General features: G+C 40.3%; 1 protein-coding gene across 9 annotated transcripts in view; it reads right to left on the bottom strand.

The window, feature by feature from the left end:
- The window catches only part of RhoGEF2 (Rho guanine nucleotide exchange factor 2), a 1,252,673-nt gene that overhangs the window by 327,616 nt on the left and 903,418 nt on the right, over positions 1-21,639 (bottom strand). For all 9 annotated transcript variants that reach the window (XM_067136513.2, XM_067136515.2, XM_067136508.2 and 6 more), the window contains one exon: positions 14,031-14,109. In XM_067136513.2, the coding sequence (XP_066992614.2) occupies positions 14,031-14,109 (79 nt within the window). The remainder of the gene's footprint in view (positions 1-14,030; positions 14,110-21,639) is intronic.

The following is a 21,639-nucleotide window of genomic DNA, read 5'->3' as shown; positions in this document are numbered from 1 at the left end:
GCAGCGACGAATGCAGGCGTTTAGTCGACTCTATGGGTAAGAGGTGCAGGGCAATCCTCAAAAATAAGGGTTACCCCACGAAGTACTAATGCACTCCTTTGCAAAAACGACTGTTCCTGTAAATTTCATAAGACTGAGATAAAGTACAAAATATTTGTGCCAATTGGCTCTATTTTTTTGACCCTGTGGTCTGGTATTCTTTTGAATATTATTGATTAGTTTGAGTTGTGTTATCTATATAACTGACTGTGGTACTCTGTTGTAATGGTTCCTGTACAACGTAAAATTTTGTTTCCATCATAGTACAAACATGTCTAGTAATAAATTTGCACTTTACTCCAAACCTTTGCCAGGTGGCTCTATTATTTTGACCACCACTGTATCTCCTTGATTATTCTAATGGTGAGCAGCCCGTTGCCGCATTTTGCTTATTTATTTCTAAATGCACAAAGAAAATGAAGAGTAAGCACCGAATTGGCGACCGTTCAGCAAGGGCGTTATAGAGAGGCGCGATCAATGCCGCCACCCAAGGTTACAACTCGGAGTTGGGATTATTCGAGTACAGTCACAGCTGAAACCCGAGGGACATGAAAATATACGATGAAAAAAAAGTATACCAATCAATACTGAAGAAAAATACTTGGGATAAATGTGGTTGTGGTATGTCATTCAAAGTGTCCTTTTAAAATCTTTCAGAATATGTACTTCGTGTAGCAGATCAATCTGTTTTCAAATTTGTGGCAATACTTGCTTGTTAAAAGGATGTAAACATATAACAAACATATAATAAAATAAGTCGCCAGCGGGATACAGGAGAGCGTATTTACACGACACCACAGAAGATGACTACCGCAGCAGTAGTCGAAACGTCTGGGAGAAGCGAGAGGAGTGGACCACGGCATAACAGCCCGGAAGAATTTTATTATATTGACACCGGCCGTGAAAGCCTTCATACTTTAATAAAACAAACAACCCAGTGGCGCTACAACCCTGATAGGCCTTGGCCTACTAAGCGACCACTACTGCTCAGCTCGATGGCCTGCAGATTAAGAGGCGATGTGGTGTGGTCAGCGCGTGACGAATCCTCTTGGTCGTTATTCTTGGTTTTCTAGACCGAGGCCACTAACCTACCGTCGGATAGCTCCTCAACTGTTCTCACGTAGGTCAAGTGGACCTCCAAACAGTCCTCAGATTCAGGTAAAAATCCCTGACCTGGTAGCGAATAGAACCCGGGGCCAAAGGATAAGAGGCAGGCTGTTACAGTCTGATAATGAGGCCGGCTAAATAAAATTAAAATTAGCAATTATTCTCATCAAAATAGAGTGGCACACACTATTTTTTCCACTTATCAATTGAAAGATGCGTTGCAAACAATATAGGCTATGCACTGTCGCATGAAATAAATCATGATAAGCCCGTATTGACAGTGCTAAGTAGGCTATAATTTGAGAGAAATTCCGCCTTCTCAGTACTATAAAATCTCCAGTCACTCATTGAGTTATCATTCCAAAAACACAAAAATATACATTAAGTTAAAATCAAATGACACAGTTTGACACTCTGCCTAATTACAACTGTCATGCAATATTGGTAGAGTATTTTGCCTTAAAAGTCGTAGGAACTAGGTATCGATAATGGTGAACAGTCAAATGAGCCCATGTAAGGCGATAATGTTAACACAATTTACAACAGTTGATAAAACTGTGTTCTTAAAAAATACCGGTATGTAAGATGATGATATGATAAAACTGTTCTACAATGAATAATAATACATTTGTTGTGAATGATTTTCATAAAACTTTCACGAAAACGAGGTTTGGCATACTGCACTGTGCTCGATATGGAGTCACCTACGTTGTTTATATCAGCCTTGTCCAACACGGTGCCCGCGATGCCCATTTGTGGCACCCTTCGCAATTCATTTCCAAGTTAAATTTTAACAATTCATTTCCAAGTTAAATTTTAATTAATACTTGAAAACAATATTTTTGCATGCCAGCAGTAAGTGACAGGATGGAACAGAGATTCAGAAAGAGAATCACTCGACATGTCTATGTAGTTGCAATAAGAGGAAAGCCATCACAAACCTCTTACTGTGGAGGGCTAGCGCCTAAGTAACGCAGAGTGACATTTGTTAACTAATCACCAAAACTTTAACAGCGAATCTCCAGTGAATTCTGAACTAAGGAAACACAAAGTGAAAGACCCAAAGTCTAAATTAGCATTGCAACAATGTGCGTTTAAGAGACAAGTTCAGAGAACGAATAATGTGACAATAGCTTCTTACAACGTTTGTTACGTTCGAACGAAAGGGAAGAAAGCTTTCACTCATGGGGAGGTGGTAAAAGGAGCGGTCAAATGCAGCTGAATCTCTGTTAGATTCTCACAAACATAAATCTGCACTTATATTTTCAATCAAAGGATTTCAGTTGTCTCACCAGACTATTACTATTAGGCGGGTTGAAGAAATTTATAATAATATGGAACTTCAATTACATCAGGATTTGCATCGTCTGAATGTTTTTCACTCCAGTTTGATGAAAGTGCTGATATGTCTGATATTGCTGAGTTGTATTTTCTAGAATGGTTTTTGATGATTTTTATAGTAAAGAAAGAGTTTCTCAAAATACTGCCACTTCATGGACGTACTAGGGGAGAAGACATGTTTAATGCACTCCTTAAATTTGCCAAATATAGTAACCACTTTCAAAGCTTGTTGCTATAAGAACAGATAGGGCACCGCCTATAACTGGTAGACATAATGGATATCTTTCTCTTTGTGCTAACGATGAATCATTTTCAAAATAGCATTATCCACCAATATTTTTTTTTGCGCAAAGGATTTAAGGTTCGATTATATCATGAAAATTGTACTCGTAACTCATGCCATGAATTATATTTATGATCGTCTTCTACCCGTCTTGATTCTTCAGAAATAATTTAAGTATATACGATTCTGAGTATGGTAACGTCATTTTTCATGCAGACGTAAGGTGACTTAGCAGGGTGGAAAACACTCGAACGGTTCTGTTGTCTGCTGCATGAGATAAGAGACTTTATGAAATCATCTCCTGGGCAACATTATCACGGACTTGATGAAATATCATTGCTAAGAGATGCAACTTTCTTGGCAGGTAACTACTAAAATTAAATGACCTAGATGTCCAATTATTGCTAGGAAAAGATAATATTTCAGGTATGATGATAAATGTTGGTGATACATTTGAAAATAAACTAAAGTTAAGGATTGTCCATTTAAATATAAATTCCCTTTCACATTTTCAAAATTTGAAATCTATGGCAGAAACAGTAAACAGCATAAAATAGCAACACTTGTGAAGTGTGTTTGACTGGTGCAAACAGTTTTAACGACCCACTGATTCAGAACAGTAGAATTAGTCTGTGATATTTTAAAAACGATAATAGTGACATTTTAATAATAGTGAATGCTATTTTAGTTATTAGTAATATGATGTATCAGCTGAAGATATAGACGGATGGAAACTAGTCTTGTAATGTATTTTTAAAATATAAAAACATAAATACATATATTTATCATTATATATATATGCCTACTATTGATTAGATGGGAACATCAAACATTGAGAAAAGCCTTTTCAGGTTATTACCGAAATCTTCCCATGACTTCTTCTTGGATTGAACAATTATCTGGTTTGCTCTGTTTCTTTCACTTACATACAATTCCCCATCTCTATCAGTCCCTGTCTGGAACCATTTCTGACACACCTTCCTTTTACGTTTACAAGAGTCCGCTTTTTTCACCTTTACATATTGTTGTTCCTATGCATTTCATTACTGTTTCTATTACAGTATCCTGAACCCACTCAATGCCTGTTCTTTGCAACTTTTCGCTGTCACTTATCAAATATATGTACTTCTAATTCCTCGTTCTGCATATTCTCTACACTTATTCGCCTGCAGAAAAATTCACTTTGTCTAACCGAGGCCTAAAGGTACTTAGCTCACTACAGATCAGAATGTGGTCGGTATCATAGAAAAATCCCCAAAATACCTAACAGAATTCTTGAATTCAAACTCGGTTATGACATACATTCTATTATGGCGCTGGTGCCCCTATCCTCCCAAGTGTAGCGGTGAAGCCTTATGCTTGAAGAATGTATTCGCGACTACTAATCCCATTATGGCACTGAAGTCCAGTAAACGCTTCCCATTCCTATTAGCTTCCGTTTCCTTGCTGTTGACACTGCCCACGATATCACTCAGTGCTTCATAAAACTTGCCAACTTCATCCTCATCTTCACCCTCACATGGTGAATACAATGTGACAATATTCGTCCTAATTCCTTCAACTGCTGAATCTACCCCACACCTTTCGCTCATTTACGTGCCTAACAGAATGCATGTAATATCATTCCTGATAAACACTCCTATCCCACACTTTGCCCTTCCAATTTTAAATCCTGTTAAGAACACTTCATAATCTTCTCTCTCTTCCTAGTTATCCCCCCCCCCGCAACAGAATATCATTAACTACCCCCCCAACAGAATATCATTAACTACTGAGACATCCAGACGCATCCTCTTTGCTCACTCAACCAGTTCCACTTTCTTTCTTCCTTAAGCTCTATTAATATTGACAGCTCTCCATCGAATTGCGGAAAGGAACTGGCCACCCTACCGTACGTAAACTCCGGCTCAGGCTCACCTCTGCGGAAGTTCGGACCTGCCTTCGGGCAGAATACACCCTTACCTTACCATCGAATTCTCTTTCATTCGCAACGCTGTTTCCAAAGATTCCTTTTCATGTCAAATGGAAGTGGGTCTCCGTTACTCCCGAGGTTTGCTCAAAATATTCTGAGCTCGATAAATCTCTGCGAATCGCTTACACATAACGCCAGTGAGAATCTCTCCTGTAACGGGTTAGGGACCGTCGGTGGACTGTACAGTCCTAGCCACCTGAGCACAAGGAGGGTCATATGTCTGAGATGCCCACTCCTATTCCCATATCAGCTGGTTTCTCGACTCTCAGGATAACTTACTAAGCCATTCAGCCATTACCCATGGTTCACGAACTAGAACGTGACTACAGTAACCCACAACAAGAACCATAAATACAATATTTTTTTAATTTGCCATAAAAATAATTATATATCTAGTAATTTTGCCGCTATGACCAAATTTCTAACTATGCATTGCTCAGATGTTAATCGGTCGCGGTTTATATCAAAAATAATATTTGAAGCAACATAAATACTCAATAAAGGCATCTTTAAGAGGAAGGGGTACATAAATAATGGAAATGAAGTAAAAAAATTCTTGGAGTGACGCTAAGTAAAAACCCTAATGTATTCAGAACATCCATTGTCGACAGCTTCTTCATTAAGGCGGTCGCAGTTCCAAGCCCGGAGTACGCATGTGCAACTGATGAAATGAAAAAGGCTATGATCGCAATATCAACAATGATATACTCCGAAAACTGTTATGCAGTTAGTGGGGCGTAAAACTAATAACAATTTAATAATAATAATAATAATAATAATAATAATAATAATAATAATAATGTTATTTGCTTTACGTCCCACTAACTACTTTTACGATTTTCCGAGACGAGGTGCGGGAACTTAGTCCCGCAGGAGTTCTTTTACGTGCCAGTAAATCTACCGAGACGAAGCTAATGTATTTGAGCACCTTCAAATACTACCGGACGGAGCCAGGATCGAACCTGCCAAGTTACCGATGTGCTCCACTTTAAGTTCAGCGCGCACTCCCCCCCACACATCTCTCTCTCTCTCTCTCTCTCTCTCTCTCTCTCTCTCCCCGTGGACCAATAAGCCCAGGAGTAGCAAGAGAGAGCGAAGACGAATCGATAAGTACTCCAACCTTCCCTGCCATCCCAACTGAAGCGGCGCACCTGCTATAATGTTCGCGTGCCTGCATACCACTGGAAGAGGGAGAATAAGGGTGATTTGCGGAGTTCGAGGGTGATGAAGAATGCAAATGGATGAGGTACGATGGGCAAACTGAAAATTGTGCCCACCCCACGGTAAACATACAGCTTACAGGCGCAACATTAATGCAACACAGCAACCGTCAGTTCATCCAACAATAGGTACAACATGTTCCAAAATAAAGCAGTTCTTCTTTACGAATATTCTGATAGTTCAGAAGTTCTAGTTGCAGTTCTTACAATGAATTAATTCCATTTTGCAGAAACTGCTAATGACTGAAAAGAACGGAAACTGAAAATTAACTCAACGTATTAAATTAATTCCAATTCTACATTATCATAAATGTGTTCGCTCTAAAATCCCAAACTCGAAAATGAAGATAGTTTGGCACTCAGGAATACAAAAAACCTTGCAAAATTCGAAATTTTAACTGATAAAAGTATAAAACAGCGCCAAACTATTTTCATTCGCAAGCTTGTGACTAAAGTTTCCACAACCACGAGCTTTTCAAGTAATGATAATTACTTGTAGGCACATAATTTTAAAGATACCCTGACGCTATTGCTTGGCTTACCTACTCCCTACCGCCAAGAAGCATTCTCTTTTCTATCGATTCCAGACTGCCACGTGGTCAGCCACAATATTTGGATTTGGTGACCGGATCCGTTACTTCTCGTATCATATTATTTTCAATGTGTTTTTAACTGAAGAAAGTGATGCGTTGTTGTATGTTGCCAGAATAAAGTATTAATGAAAATACGATTTAAACATGCACCTCAAAGCAGTTGGTAAAAGTGTATCAAAGACCAGACACAAACTTAGTCACTTGGAATCAACACTTCCTTAATATTTCACCATTTCACTATGCAGTCTACTCTGCGATAACTGGAGCATATTAAGTGCAGGCCAGTGACACCTTACCAAAAATAATCATAACAAATCCCCGGCATTCACGTTGTCTGCCAAGACGACTGCTGTCCGGCCCGATGGTTGGACTACCACGAGGTCGACTATATTCCTCTTTTGCTTTTTGCTAGTGGCTTTACGTCGCACCGACACAGATAGGTCTTATGGCGACGATGGGATAGGAAAGGCCTAGGAGTTGGGAGGAAGCGGCCGTGGCCTTAATTGAGGTACAGCCCCAGCATTTGCCTGGTATGAAAATGGGAAACCATGGAAAACCATCTTCAGGGCTGCCGACAGTGGGATTCGAACCCTCTATCTCTCGGATGCAAGCTCACAGCCGCGCGCCTCTAACCGCACGGCCAACTCACCCGGTGACTATATTCCTTGAGCTTCGTGACCGGATCCGTTGCCTTTCGTTTCACGCAGCTCTGCAGTTTGATCTCACGAGACAAAGTGAATCCCGTTTCAGTTCTTAGTAGGTAATTAAAATCCTTGGGCTGACCGGAAATCGAAACCGGTGCCTTACAGAACACTCTACTATCTTTTCAGTTTAGATACAAGCGATGTTAAAGATATTGTAGCTTCGAATCCCACTGTCGGCAGCCGTGAAGATGGTTTTCCGTGGTTTTCCATTTTCACACCAGGCAAATGCTGGGGTTGTACCTTAATTAAGGCCACGGCCGCTTCCTTCCCACTCCTAGCGCTTTCCTATCCCATCGTCGTCTTAGGACATATCTGTGTCGGTGCGACGTAAAGCCACTAGCAAAGATATCTAAAGCCTGGAAGTGTCGGGCTGAGTAGCTCACGCGGTAGAACGCTGGCCTTCTGAACTCCAATTCGATCCTGTTTCAATTCGGTAATATTTGAAAGTGCTCATTATTATTGTTGTGGAAGTAACGCGACATACTTATCAACATATGGACATTATTCTCCTTCTGATTTTCCCACACCCAGGTGAAGTTGCGAGTGCAAACTGCGTCCCCACGTGTGAGCATGGCCCTGTTTTACGCATGTTTGCCCTTCCTGACGCCAACCTTAAGTGGAAGTATGTCTTAACTATTACGTGTGCACTTATGAAGAGGTGTGTATTGAGACCAACACAAGCAACGGAAGTAATCGGACCCCACCGAAAATCGAACCTGGAACCCTCTAAACCTAAGGCCACGACGTTGACCATTTTGAGCCACGGAGTCTGGGCGGAATGTGAATATTCATATAGTGCTAAACACGGTTACTAGAGGTGCTAAAGCCTTTGTCATTCGCGATCGCAACGAGATGTACAGACTCAACTCCTTGAACTCAAACAAATGGTTGCAATCGACGACCCACTAACTTTCAAGCATGATATCTATAGTAATACTGATGCCATTCAGTTTTCTCAGAAAATTGGGCAGCTTTTGTATCACAAGTTAAACATGCAGAAAACGGTCCCTTGCCAGCGAACAGAAAATCTAAATATATACTTACGACGCGGTTATACGGCCAATATTTCTTTTCTGAGAGCCTCAACGCATCAGACTCACGGGAAGTTCCATGACTATCAAAAATATTCGGATGAAGGTCTAAGAAATGTGAGCCAAAGCCAACCCAATGTTATAACAGCAGAATGGCGAAATGGAAAATAGACTACCACTACTACTACTACTACTACTACTACTACTCCTCGTTAAAAGTCTTCAAAAAAGGATTTTTACTCGAATGCTAACGTGTCAAGAAATCTCCTGGCAGGGCCTACAGATCTGTTATACTTTTGAGAAAACAAACAAGCAAGCTAGTTTCTAGTTTTGCTCGACTCGATTCGACTCTTGGTACTATTGTGAAATGAAAACGTATTGTGTCCAGCCATGACCTCCTATTCGAAACCCGTTGGCGAGTCGCGAAATGTAACGTATCTGCTTTACGGTGTCGACTTCGACAGTGATGGAACTACAGGCCGTTGCAATGTGGATGTATTGCAGAATGTTCAAGAGCCCATGGATTGGCAAGATCGAATCATCAATGAGAAGGTACTCTGTCGTGCCGGGAGATCATGTGCAGCCTTAATTAACCACGGATGGCCTGAGCGCAGAATCTCCAACAGTGGTTCAACATACACGATACGGGAACTCTGATACGAGAAACACCAAATAGGAGAAATTAATCCACGAAGGTCACCAACCTTCTGTGGAGAGAGAGCACCAGAAGAAGAAAAGCGTATATCGATCATGGCGAAAGGGCCTTCCAGTTTTACTTGGAATCCGAGCCGCATGCATTGACCGAGATTAGAACTGCAGTTGTCTAGCTAAGAATTCAATTAAGATATAATTCAGCTATCACACCTCTGTCATGCACTTGACACCCTGATATGCCGACCCTACGTTGGGATATAGTTCTAAAATAACACAACCCCGTGATAACGTACTTAAAGAGTTCTATGGAATAAATATATATAGAACTAGTGGCCTAGCATCAAGTATGGAGGAAGCTACATACCAACTCTCTTCCTCAGTCAAATAGCAACTAGAGTAAGGTTGAGGATTGCCATTAACAAAAAGGAGTTCATCACCAACATCAGAGATGCGCCCAACTCAATCCCACATGGGGATACAGTAATAAAGAAGACTAACTCCTACAAATATCTCGGAGAATGGATAACTTCGAACGTTAGTGAAGATCTAAGCATGAAAGCCAAGTGTACCAAACCGGAGAGAGCTTTCCATCCCTGTAAGTATGTTTACAAGTCCAAATCCCTTTCCCTTGGCCTCAAAATTCGACACTATGAAAACGTAATAAGACCTTCGGTACTGTATGCCTCAGAATGCTTGAGCATGGTCAAAGAGGAAGGACTCAGGAATCTGGAACTGAGAGAACGAAAGAATCTGAGAAAAATCATGGGTTCCATTAAAGAGGGAGGTGAATACATAATTAGGCATAATAACGAGCTCTACCAACATACAGTATAGGGAGCATAACATCAGCCATGAGAAAGAGGAGACATATCTTCTGCGGTCACATTGTCAGAATGGACAACAAGAGACTGACCTCAACAATCCTCAGCATCCTTTCTACAGACAAGGGGACAAATGCTAAATAGACGAAACTGGTTGAAAAAGTCTAGAATTTTTAAAAATTGATCCCATAGATATATTCAACAGAGATACATTTAGAATGGTAATCAAAACATCCGACACTTTCAAGTCACTGACAGCTAAAACATTGCGTTCTGGAGTGGGAGTCAAGTGGTCTCAGGAAAGGAAAGCAACACACAGCGCAAAGAAGAAGAAAGCTCACCAGAGTTAGGAACCTCGTGGTCCAAGGGGTCTCAACGAAACAAGAACAACTAGTAGCCTGTGGCAGCATAAATAGCTTTATGATCATAAAAAAATGGAACCAAGCAATCAAAACAAAATAAATATGAACCTGTTGTATTATGGAGCAGATTTATTTTATGTTTTAGTGTATAGTGTCACTATTTTTACCTTATTAACATGTGTTTTAAACAAAAACTGGATTGTTTACGCGGCTAAATGCTACATACAGTTGTCCATGTGTGAACACTAGTTTGGGAAGATAGATTCCTATTTTCTTGAAACTCCGACCTTGGGTTTTGTTTATTGTCACTGCAAATGGCAGCCAACGGGAATTGTAGGGTTATCTCTCTCTCGGTGTAACTTTAACGTCGCATTAACACATCGAAGGTTTCGGCGACGCACGGATGGTAAGCAGATAGTAATGGGATAGTAGCGGCCGTCGTCTTTATTAAGGTACACCCCTAGCATTTGCCTGGTGTGATACAAGCTCACAGTTACGTGACCCAAATCGCAGTCTTGTCATGGAAAAGGCATGTTAGGATCTGTAGAAATTAATTTAATTCTTCGCATGAAAACAATGTTTCCAGTACCTGTAATAACTTCCAGTTTTATAGGTCGTTTAATTAAGTCACGTACCATGCGAACTCCATTAACTAATCCTGAGCCCAAGTTTACGTTTCTGATGAGCAGAACAATGCACCAACTTTTAGGATGAGCTTGTGTGGGGGCATTTCTGAATTTGTAATGGAGTTGAGAAAAAATGAAAATGAAATGTCGTATGGCTTTTAGTGCCGGGATATCCCAGGACGGGTTCGGCTCGCCAAGTGCAGGTCTTTCTATTTGACACCCGTAGGCGACCTGCGCGTCGTGATGAGGATGAAATGATGATGAAGACAACACAGACACCCAGCCCCCGTGCCTTTGGAATTAACCAATTAAGGTTAAAATCCCCGACCCGGCCGGGAATCGAACCCGGGACCCTCTGAACTGAAGGCCAGTACGTTGACCGTTTAGCCAACGAGTCGGACATGGAGCTGAGAAATTCTAGCGGTATGTACGTTCTCTCTGCAAAGGACGGTTGCCCAGTCATACTTCCTCTTAAAACAATCACCACCACGACCACCACCACCCCTTGGGTCACCTGTGATGACTGAGTCGATACTGCAGTACTCGTTGAAATCTCAAGGAATTAAAAAGTTAGTTTTGAAATTTCAACTTCGTAAGTCACATGGCTTTGGAGGAATGATAATTTTTGTTTTTGGGTCCTTACTCCATTTAACACCCTAAGAAGCGGAATGTTTTAACACTCTGTCTTATTTAACATCTAATACATAAATAATGAAAACATAAAAGGGCAACCATTATGTAAAATTTCAACTTTGTATGGCAAACAGTTTTGTATGAATAAATATTTTAATCTGTTTAGGGATCAACCCTAATTTCAATCCCTTAAGGGAACTATTGCGTAAAACCTGAACTTAATACATTACGCGGTATCATGCATATTGCGATGAGTTAGTGAGTGTTATATGACTCTATTTTAACATTTATAAACGAACGTTTTCAGTTTCTAGCAATTTTGCACACTTCTTAAGTTGATCGAATGAGACTTCGTACTTCGTTATAGGTGCTACAGTACTCTCACAATTTTGTGTGTGCTGCCGGTTCACCTATATGAACAGCTATTTTCAAAATCTCTTATAATAATTTAATTTTGTTAGATTTATGTTTGAAAACTATTTTTATGGTTACGGAAGACGCCATGGTGCCGGAAATGTTGTCCCCCTGGACTTGTTTTACGTTCCGGTAAATCTACCGACACGAGGATGGCGATTTGAGTACATTCAAATACCACCCGAAGGAACTGGAATTGAACTCGCAACCTTGGGCACCGAAAGCCAGAGCTCTACACTCTAAGCCACTCGGCTCAGCACATTGTAAAACAATTCAGCTAAATTGCAGTGATTTTCGATCTGAGAATATATTTCTGTACGCTTCTTAAGCCCACCGGACAAAAGAATTATTCACTCCTGGAGAAATCACTACAAGCATCATTTAATTCCGAGTAACTCCACTCCTGGACTTGATAACCGTCTGGATTCGGTTAGGAAGTGAGTTCACAAGATTGCATAAGAACGTCGCACCCAGGTTTAGGCCACTCACTGAGGATTTGATCGGGCAATTCCACCAAATTAAGGGGATGATGATGTCTGCGTTTTACCCGTTATTCCAACATGTCTCACAGATTTGCAATGGGGTTCAAGTCAGGTGATTTTGCAGGCCAATCGAGGAAGGGTGAGTGTTCATAAAACAAGTCGCATATGCGTCCAGCCCGGTGATCTTTGCTTTTGTCATCTTGAAAAACCGGGGTATCAGTAGCATACTCATCATGCAGATGTTCACTGAAAGGCAACACCTGATCTTCCACAATGTTTAAATAAACATGCTGGTACATGTTAGTGGACACCTCAGTGAGCGGGCCCAATCCATGATACGAAAAATATCCCCAAACCATCACAGACCCACCTCCGGCTTGAAACTGGCCTTATATACATCCAGCATGAAATGCTTCATTTGGCCTTCGGTGCACTTGACGACGTGCGTCATTGGAATACAGATAAAACGTGATTCAGCAGATCACATTACGTTTCACCAGTCACCTACTGTCCACGTTCGATGATTTCTAGCCCATTGAAGGCGCGTAGCTTTATGTACCTGTGTGAGCAATGACCTCTAGCGAGGCGATCTATTCCAAATGTTCATTGCACACAGTTCTCGTCGCAAAGTTCTCTCGCTAACAAGTTGGGACGGACCTTCATTCATTGACTGCAACACTTCGTGTCGGGCTTGGAAGAGTTTTAGATTCACAAGCCGGTCCCTCTTAGTCAGGATATTTTTTCCGAACACAATTCTGACGTGTTTCGTGGCTACGTATAGTATACCACTGCGTGTAGACACGTTGAGCAGTTCGCTGCGAAACACCAACAAATCCGTGAACTTCACGCACTTATGGCCATGGGCACGGCCAAACACGGTTGCCCCTTTTTGCCACTGTCATATTCTTACATCTATCCATATTGACGTACACTGTCCGCTTGAAACATCAATGTCTTACTGATCGCTACTGACTTATGCTGACGCAGAGGCAGTGCGCCGGCGGCTGAGCACGGGACTCGTTCGCTGCCCCCATCTGTACAGGCTTAACGATCCATCTGTGCGTGTGCAATACGGTGACTTAATTTTTTTGTCCGGTGAGCTTATATTATACGGATGTTTACATCTTTAACAACTACAACTTTTACCGAAGAGCAGCAATGCAAAGTACAACTACTTTGATACAATATAGTGAAATATAGTAGGGTGAAAATAAAATAATTAAATAAGAAGAAAGTATATTTAATACAAATAATCCATATTTCTTGTGTTTTTCCATTATACCCCAAGAAATTATTTTAAGTATGGATATTTTTCTTTATGTAACTCCAAGCACATGATGTAACTGAAATAATTATGTTCTTTACAATAAACTGTGTGTGACATTTTTAGCTTGCATTTCCACAAAATATTCACCTAATCATGTAAGCACACAAATGAGGTAATTAATAACCACATCACCTTCCTACCTACGCACAATAATAGCTGCCAACAGCATGACTTCCGTGCTTAACATGTACAGTTACATAACAGCCCGGTTCAAACATTTTTCCACACTGCATATCTGAAGGAGAAAATTAAGAAAAAATTGGGGAAATGTACGATTGAACTGTCCGCTAATACTACTAATTATCCTAGTAGTCCCTTGATTGCGATTTAGCATAGAACGCTTTAGGAAATTATTAAAGATGGGATTTAGATATAATGGAAATGAATGTTAGACTTAAAAGCCCTATTCAGATTATCTTACCTTCTGGTGTATCCTCTCCTTGTAACTCTCAGAGCGGTTGATAGATGTAACTGACGGTTTCTTCGGCGCATGGTGGGTACTGAGGGCAGACAAAAGGTTCAGGGTTATCACTCATAGACAGCTTTACACAAAGCGCATTCGCTGCAATAATACAAGTGATTTTAATTGTATGTAAAAACTTGGCAAAAAATCTAATGCAAATAATATAAAAGTATAATTCTACAACCAGGAGACTTAATTTCAAAAGCAACTTTCTATCCTATGATTGCCAGCCTTGTGACTTACAGTTCTAAGAAAACATGCAGATAATATTAAGATCAGGAAAATACTTAAAGATAAAACTCAACACAATCAGGATGATTATTAACAATTACATCCAGACACTAAATTTTAAAACAAAAACAAAGACACTGTGTCCACGTCGTCTGTTTCCAAGTGATGAATCTGGTGTAATACTATAAATAATCTAGAAAAATCATTCTCAACCTCACTTCAGCCCACGAACTCCAACGGGATCTCACAAACTGAAAAGTATATGGTCATAAAATAGGCTAGCTACCCTTTAACTAATGAACACTTTTACGCGAGAAAGAGGTCGCGAAAAACGAGAAAAATATATGAACTAATGAAACCTAAGCATGTGGAAAGTAATCGGGGGGGGGGGGAGGCGTCATCGATAGTTCATCACAAAGCAGCACAAAAAGTCCCTATGAATATATGCCCTGCGGTCGATCGCTTATTAGTTATAGACTTTTGAACATTGTATGGGAAGTATTGGTAACAGCCTTATATGGTATATCCCTCGTCGAGTAGCTGTCGCCGTGTTGATGTACCAGTAGGGTCACCGCATTCTAAGAAGTTCTCAAAATGTCCCAAAATACGCCTGAATGCACGCACGCCTCAACACGCCGCTTCACTGATTGTCGGATATGTTCTAACACTCCAGTCATTGCACGCATTCGATGGCAACCTTGTTCCACACGCTGGTAAAGTACTGCAATGTCTCTAACGGATTGCCTGACTCCAAAACTAATCCTAAATAAGAACTATTCCCCCATAACTAAAATAGGCCGATACAGGGCTGACATATTTGAGCACCTTCAAATACCACCGGTCTGAGCCAGGACCAAACCTGCCAACTTGGGCTCAGAAAACCAGCGCCTGAGTCACTCAGTCCGGTAATTATTATTATTATTATTATTATTAGTATTATTATTATTATTATTATTATTATTATTAACTTCTTCGTCAATGCACCATGCTCAGTCTCCCCGACGTTCGTGATTGCTAGAGCCCGAATTTCTATGTAACTGCATAGGTCTATTCCATTCCTTTACTTGTAGACAACGGAATATGGAAATTGTCGACGAATTGTGGTTCTTTTTTTTTTTGCTAGGGGCTTTACGTCGCACCGACACAGATAGGTCTTATGGCGACGATGGGGTAGGAAAGGCCTAGGAGTTGGAAGGAAGCGGCCGTGGCCTTAATTAAGGTACAGCCCCAGCATTTGCCTGGTGTGAAAATGGGAAACCACGGAAAACCATCTTCAGGGCTGCCGATAGTGGGATTCGAACCTACTATCTCCCGGATGCAAGCTCACAGCCACGCGCCTCTACGCGCACGGCCAACTCGCCCGGTGAATTGTGGTTCTGATACGGTTATTCCTGTGTTTCACTTTACATATTCTTACAAATATTACATGATGTGAAGAATGTAACATTTCTGTACATATCTAGGTAATCATTCAAAAAGATCTGTGTCAGCACATTTAATTTTCAAACTATAGTAGAACAACTGGCGAATTTCATCTCGTAGAGAATATATTTAAATTGATAAAATAGGTTTTAAAATTCCTTTAAAATTTGGATTTCTAACACTTACTTTGTGAAATACAAGAGAACTAACCCTTTCTCAGAATCTGGGATGGCTAGGTGCTTTTCATTGGTCAGAGTTTCTAACAAACTCCACGCAGTCTTGAAATGAAATCTGGGTTATTCAAACTCTCTATCTGTTTGCAAGAACATTAGTGGCCTCATATCATATCCATATAGTTTTATCTTTTAAAATATGCGCCGGTAAAAAAAAGCCTGCGATGTTGAACGATCCTTCTCAGACGAAAATATAATTTTATCGGATCAGCACCAAAACATCACAACGGAAAACATGGAGGTAGGCCTATTTGGTGACAAACTGCGCATCACGATAAAAATGTTACCGTACTATTTGTGTTACTTAATAGGAGTTTACAGACAGATTCTATATGGATTTTATTTTGTTTTTTATTTTAAAATGCTATTTGTTCGGGGCGTCGACCTATAGAGATCTTTTGCCCTTACTTGCACCATGTGATAAGAACCTGCGTGTAATTGGAATGAAGGAAGTGTAGAGTGTTGAATGCGAGGAAAGGAACGTTAAGGACGACACAAACACCCAGTCCCCAGACCAGGGGAATCGAACCCGGGGCCGCCGGGTGACAGGCGGACGCGTTGCCCCCTCCACCGTGGGGCCGGACTTAACTGTATTTAGTAACATTTATTTGTTTCATTTTCAGGGCATAAGGGCGACAGGAAATTAGCTGTAACAATACATCCTGAAATATCTTCCGTGAATTACAGTGCATAACATTATTTTAAAGTAATTTAAGCATTATGATTATGTTTTCAATTTGATTATTTAATAATGACGGGTGTGAGAGCTGGACTACTGGAAAAAAATTAAAGAGATTCATTGGAAGCAAATGAAATGTGGCCTTGGAGGAAAATGACGAGGGCATGCTGGACTGAAAAAAAGGACGAATCGAGATGTTCCAAAGGAAATCAATGAACAACGGAGACTTATGACGAATATGGAAAGAAGGAAGATAAAAGTTGTGGGTCATATCCTGAGTAAATGTCTTTGAAGGAAAAATGCTAGGAAAGAAAGGAAGACCAAGGAAGACATACTTCGAGGATGTGAGAAACTTGATGGGATGTAAAAACTATAAGGAATTGAAGAGAACAGCAGGAGAGAGGAGAATCGTTGCAGCGACAAGGCGTATCCTTCAGTGTATGATGATGATGATGATGATGATGATGATGATGATGATAATGATGATTGTGATGATGATGATGATGATTAATACTGTCAAAATAACAAAATAGTAGACTATATGAAGGATCTAAAGCAAAAAAAAAGATTAAAATATGGAGGTATTTAAACCAATTTTATGGTCTCATATCATAAAAGTAATAATTAAAGGAACATACGAACGTTTTTTGTAAAAACTCTTACAACCTACATAGAAGCAGGCTTCCAAAGAAAACTCAAGACTTCAATGGTATTCATAGACTTGACAGCAGCCTATGACACAGTCTGGAAAGATGGATTACTCTACAAGTTCCTGAAAGTGGTCCCATGTAGGATAACTGCACGACTCCTGAACAACATGTTGAGTCAAAGACAATTTCGTGTGTACAATGGGACAGCTGTAAGCAGCCAAAGATTGCTGAACAACGGTCTGCCACAGGGGTCAGTTCTCGCTCCTTTGCTGTTTAGTTTATATATTGCAGACATGCCGAAAACACTTTCAAGGAAATTCGGATACGCCGATGACTGGGCACTTGCAATCAGGGACAAAACAGTTGAGAAAACAGAAGAGATCCTGACTGAAGACCTCAAGATACTGGCAGACTACTTTAAAATATGGGGACTCCAACCAAACATCAGCAAAACTGAAGTTTGTTGCTTCCACCTAAGGAATAAAATGGCTAACAGGGAGTGTGTACATGGACAACCAGAAATTGAGACATAACAGGTACCCTAAATATCTAGGAGTCACACTGGATAGAACACTGTCTTATAAACAACATCACCTGAACGTCTCTGCCTAAGAACTCGCAACAATATAATTCATAAGCTGTGTGGAACAACTTGGGGATCTACAGCTGCAACTCTGAGATGTTCAGCTTTAGGGTTGGTGTACTCGACTGCTGAATACTGCGCTGCTGTTTGGCTGAACAGTGCCCACACAAACATCATAGACACCCAGCTGAACACTACAATGCGTCTCATCACTGGCACAATCAAATCAACTCCCACCCAGTGGCTACCAGTGTTAAGTTATATCCCTCCTCCAGATCTCAGACGTAAAGACGCTCTCCTAAGAGAATTCAGTAAAATAGTGAATAATCCAGAACTCCCGATACATAATGACATCGGCGATGCGAATATTAATCGTCCGCGTTCGAGAAAAACCACCAACTAGAGATGCCATGAACTTGTGGAACAGCAACTACCACACTTCAGCTGAATGGCAGAAGAGACTCAAAGACAAATACTGCCCGACAATGCCTTCTGCGAAGAAGACGCCACCACCTAGTTTCAACCTCCCTCGTAGACTATGGTCCGCACTGAACAGGATCCGAACAAACCATGGGAACTGCGCAGCCTTCCACTACAAGTGGAACAGAATCCCAACGCCTGAGTGTGACTGTGGCACTACACAACAGACAGTGAAGCACATAATCGAAGAATGCAGGACTAGAAAATACAATGGCAGTGCTAGTGACTTTGCTTTTGCGACTCCAGAGACTATAGACTATATAAACAATTTGGACATACGTATATAGTGTAGATCTCATAACATTAGATGCTGTATCTCTAGCCATACGCTAAATAAAAAATAAATTAAAATTATTATACATTTTACGAATATCACATATTTAATTACATACTTTATTAATATTATATTTTAATTCTATACTCCCCTGATATTTAAGTTACTACATTTGTATGTACATATTTCACACTCTGATATTACATAAATATCTGGAACCTAGTGTTCACTATAGCTAATGCTCCTACGTCCTCTGCACCACAGGGTACGATTGTTCAGAGGTCTATATACCAGCCCAGGCTTTAGTATTGCTAATAAATAATTTTATTGGTTTTATGTCCCACTAACTACTTTAACGGTTTTAGGAGGGGCCGAGGTACCGCAATTTTGTCCCGCGAGAATTATTTTACGTGCCGGTAAATCTATTCACACGGGGCCGACGTATTTGAGCACCTTCAAATACCATCGGACTGCGCCAGGATCGAACTGACAACTTGGGCTCAGAAAGCCAGCGCTTTAACCGTCTGAGCCACTCATCCGGGCTTCGATATTGCTAAGGCGAGATATTCTTCTCCTCTGAATTCGTCCTTCAAAATTAACTACAGAACCTTTTTTTTTCGCCAAGGAGTATGTATCGAAAGTACGCTGGCTACCTGCGTTTGATAACAACCAGTAGTTCCCACTCGCGACCCCACAGTAAGTAGTAGTAGTAGTAGTAGTAGTAGTAGTAGTAGTAGTAGTAGTAGTAGTAGTAGTAGTAGTAGTAGGTCTCTTTTATAGGGAGCACGTTGTAATAATTATATTATATTATATTATATTATATTATATTATATTATATTATATTATATTATATTATATTATATTATATTATACTAGCAAATGTACCCGTGCTTCGCTACGGTATTCTACGTTGTATTTGAATATCGAAGTAAATACTGTACATGGAGAAAAATAAGATTGTATTAAAATTGCATGTCTCTTAGCGTTATCCGAGAAACAGCATGGGGAGGTCCCCATACGTTGTTTCCAACGTAAAGTGTTTGTTACGGATTTGTGATGATAACGGCAGGCTCACTTGCCTACTGCCATTCACAATCGAGTTGGGAAGTTTACATTATAATAGCAGGCCCCATTGCCTACTGCGCGGTTACAATCGATTTGGGCAATTTTCGTTACAATGGCAGGCCCCCTTTCCCACTTCCTGACAGATTAAAGTTAAGGAGTTTTTATTATAATGGCAGGCAACTTCCCTACCACCAGTCTAAATTGAGTTGTGCAGCTATCATTATAATGACAGGCGCCTTTTCCTACTGCGAGCCAGCTTACTGCCAGTCACACCAAGTTGGTTTCCATCAAAATAGCAGGCCACTATCCCTATTGCCAGTCAGATTTTATATGAGTACATTTGTTTATAATGGCGGGCACCCTTGCCTACAGCTGAACACGATCGGGTAGGGGAGTTTTAAACAAAACTGCATGCTCCCTTGCCTTCTGCAAGTCAAATCGAGAAGTGAATTATTCATTACAATGGTACGCCTTCCTTACTAATGCCAGTTACACTGGAGTTGGAGAAGGACCCCATTCCTACTGCCGGTCAAATTCGGTATGGGGAGAACTGATTACAATAGCAGACACACCCTTTCTCGATCGCTACAAATCGACATCAGTGAATATATATAGATTGACACACGAAAGTATATGCATGTTTACAATATTGCAGACCTTCATTTACAGATTAACTGCTGCTAAACGGTATGTCATTTCAACAAAACGATTGTACAATAAGACGCCGGATTTAGCGGCCTAAATGTCTGGTCCTATGATATATCATCTATTCATGGGTCAGACTGAGTTACAAACGTTGAATAGGGTAAAATTTTTGTAAGATTATCTCACACTGCATTACATTTCTGATAATTATGTGACAGCTACATACATAGCATTTGACTCACATAATATGGCTACTGGGTGGGCCAATTTTCGTGTAGAGTTTGATGATTCTATCTTTACTATAAGTCAATGAAAGTATGAATTATGCATGTGAAAAGTCCAAATTTACTTAACATCGAGAAATAGGGAAAAATCAAACGTAAAAAGGAATACAGATACGACAAAAAGTCATAAGACCAAGGTTGTAGGTCACTCCAAATGAACGGGGATTGTGCCTCCCGTTATGCGATAAGACGTCCCGAAGGTCTGCCTCCATATTTCGATATTGTTCGGGGAAAAAAAGTGAAAAATTTAAAGATCTTGGAAGTTTTCCGACCGTTACAGGCTAAAACGTATAATTTTTGCAAATTTCAATTTTCTTGCTCGACTGGCAGGTTATGCTGCAATCTGGATTTTGGGCGAGGAGGGTAAAAATTAGGCCTTTCAGGAAACTAAACCCCCCCAAAATATGCGGATGGTCATTATTACCCCTTAAACGGGTAGCTGTACGAAAATCTCACCAAAACAATGTACAGGCACACGGTCGTTACGATTTATATAGATAGATAAGGAATCTGCTCCACGTACAACACATTTTGGGCTATGTCCGCTGCTTTTAACCTGAAAAAATCCTCCTGTCGAAAAAATACACATGAAAATAAAAAGTTTTAGAAATGAATTTCCATCACGTTGGGTCGATTTCCAATCAGTTTGGTCTTGTAATGTATATATTGCGGAAGAGTAAAATCACCTTTTCGGTTCCCTATAAACCGTCAGTCCATTCCGGAAACATGAAATGTTATTGAACTTTAAAAGTTTACTTTGGACAGGTAGCTGCTAAATATAAAGTTCGATTCAAATATCTTCATCATTAGTTTTCAAGTTGTAAGAAATACGCTTAACACGCGCCCGCTCTTGAGTTAAGTCCGGTGGAACTTGAACAGAAAAACGGTCCGTTAATGATATCTCCCTTATCAATCCTCGCATCGAAATGATGCAAATGAGAAAAAAGGTTTAGAAATTAATTTCCATTAAGGCAGATAGATTTCCATTAAGTTTGGTTGTGTATATTCTGTGGGAGTGCAA

This window comes from Anabrus simplex, chromosome 1 (genome assembly GCF_040414725.1).
Source record: "Anabrus simplex isolate iqAnaSimp1 chromosome 1, ASM4041472v1, whole genome shotgun sequence".
Taxonomy (NCBI): domain Eukaryota; kingdom Metazoa; phylum Arthropoda; class Insecta; order Orthoptera; family Tettigoniidae; genus Anabrus; species Anabrus simplex.
The sequence above is the reverse complement of the archived record's forward strand: the minus strand, read 5'-3'. Positions and strand labels throughout refer to the sequence as shown.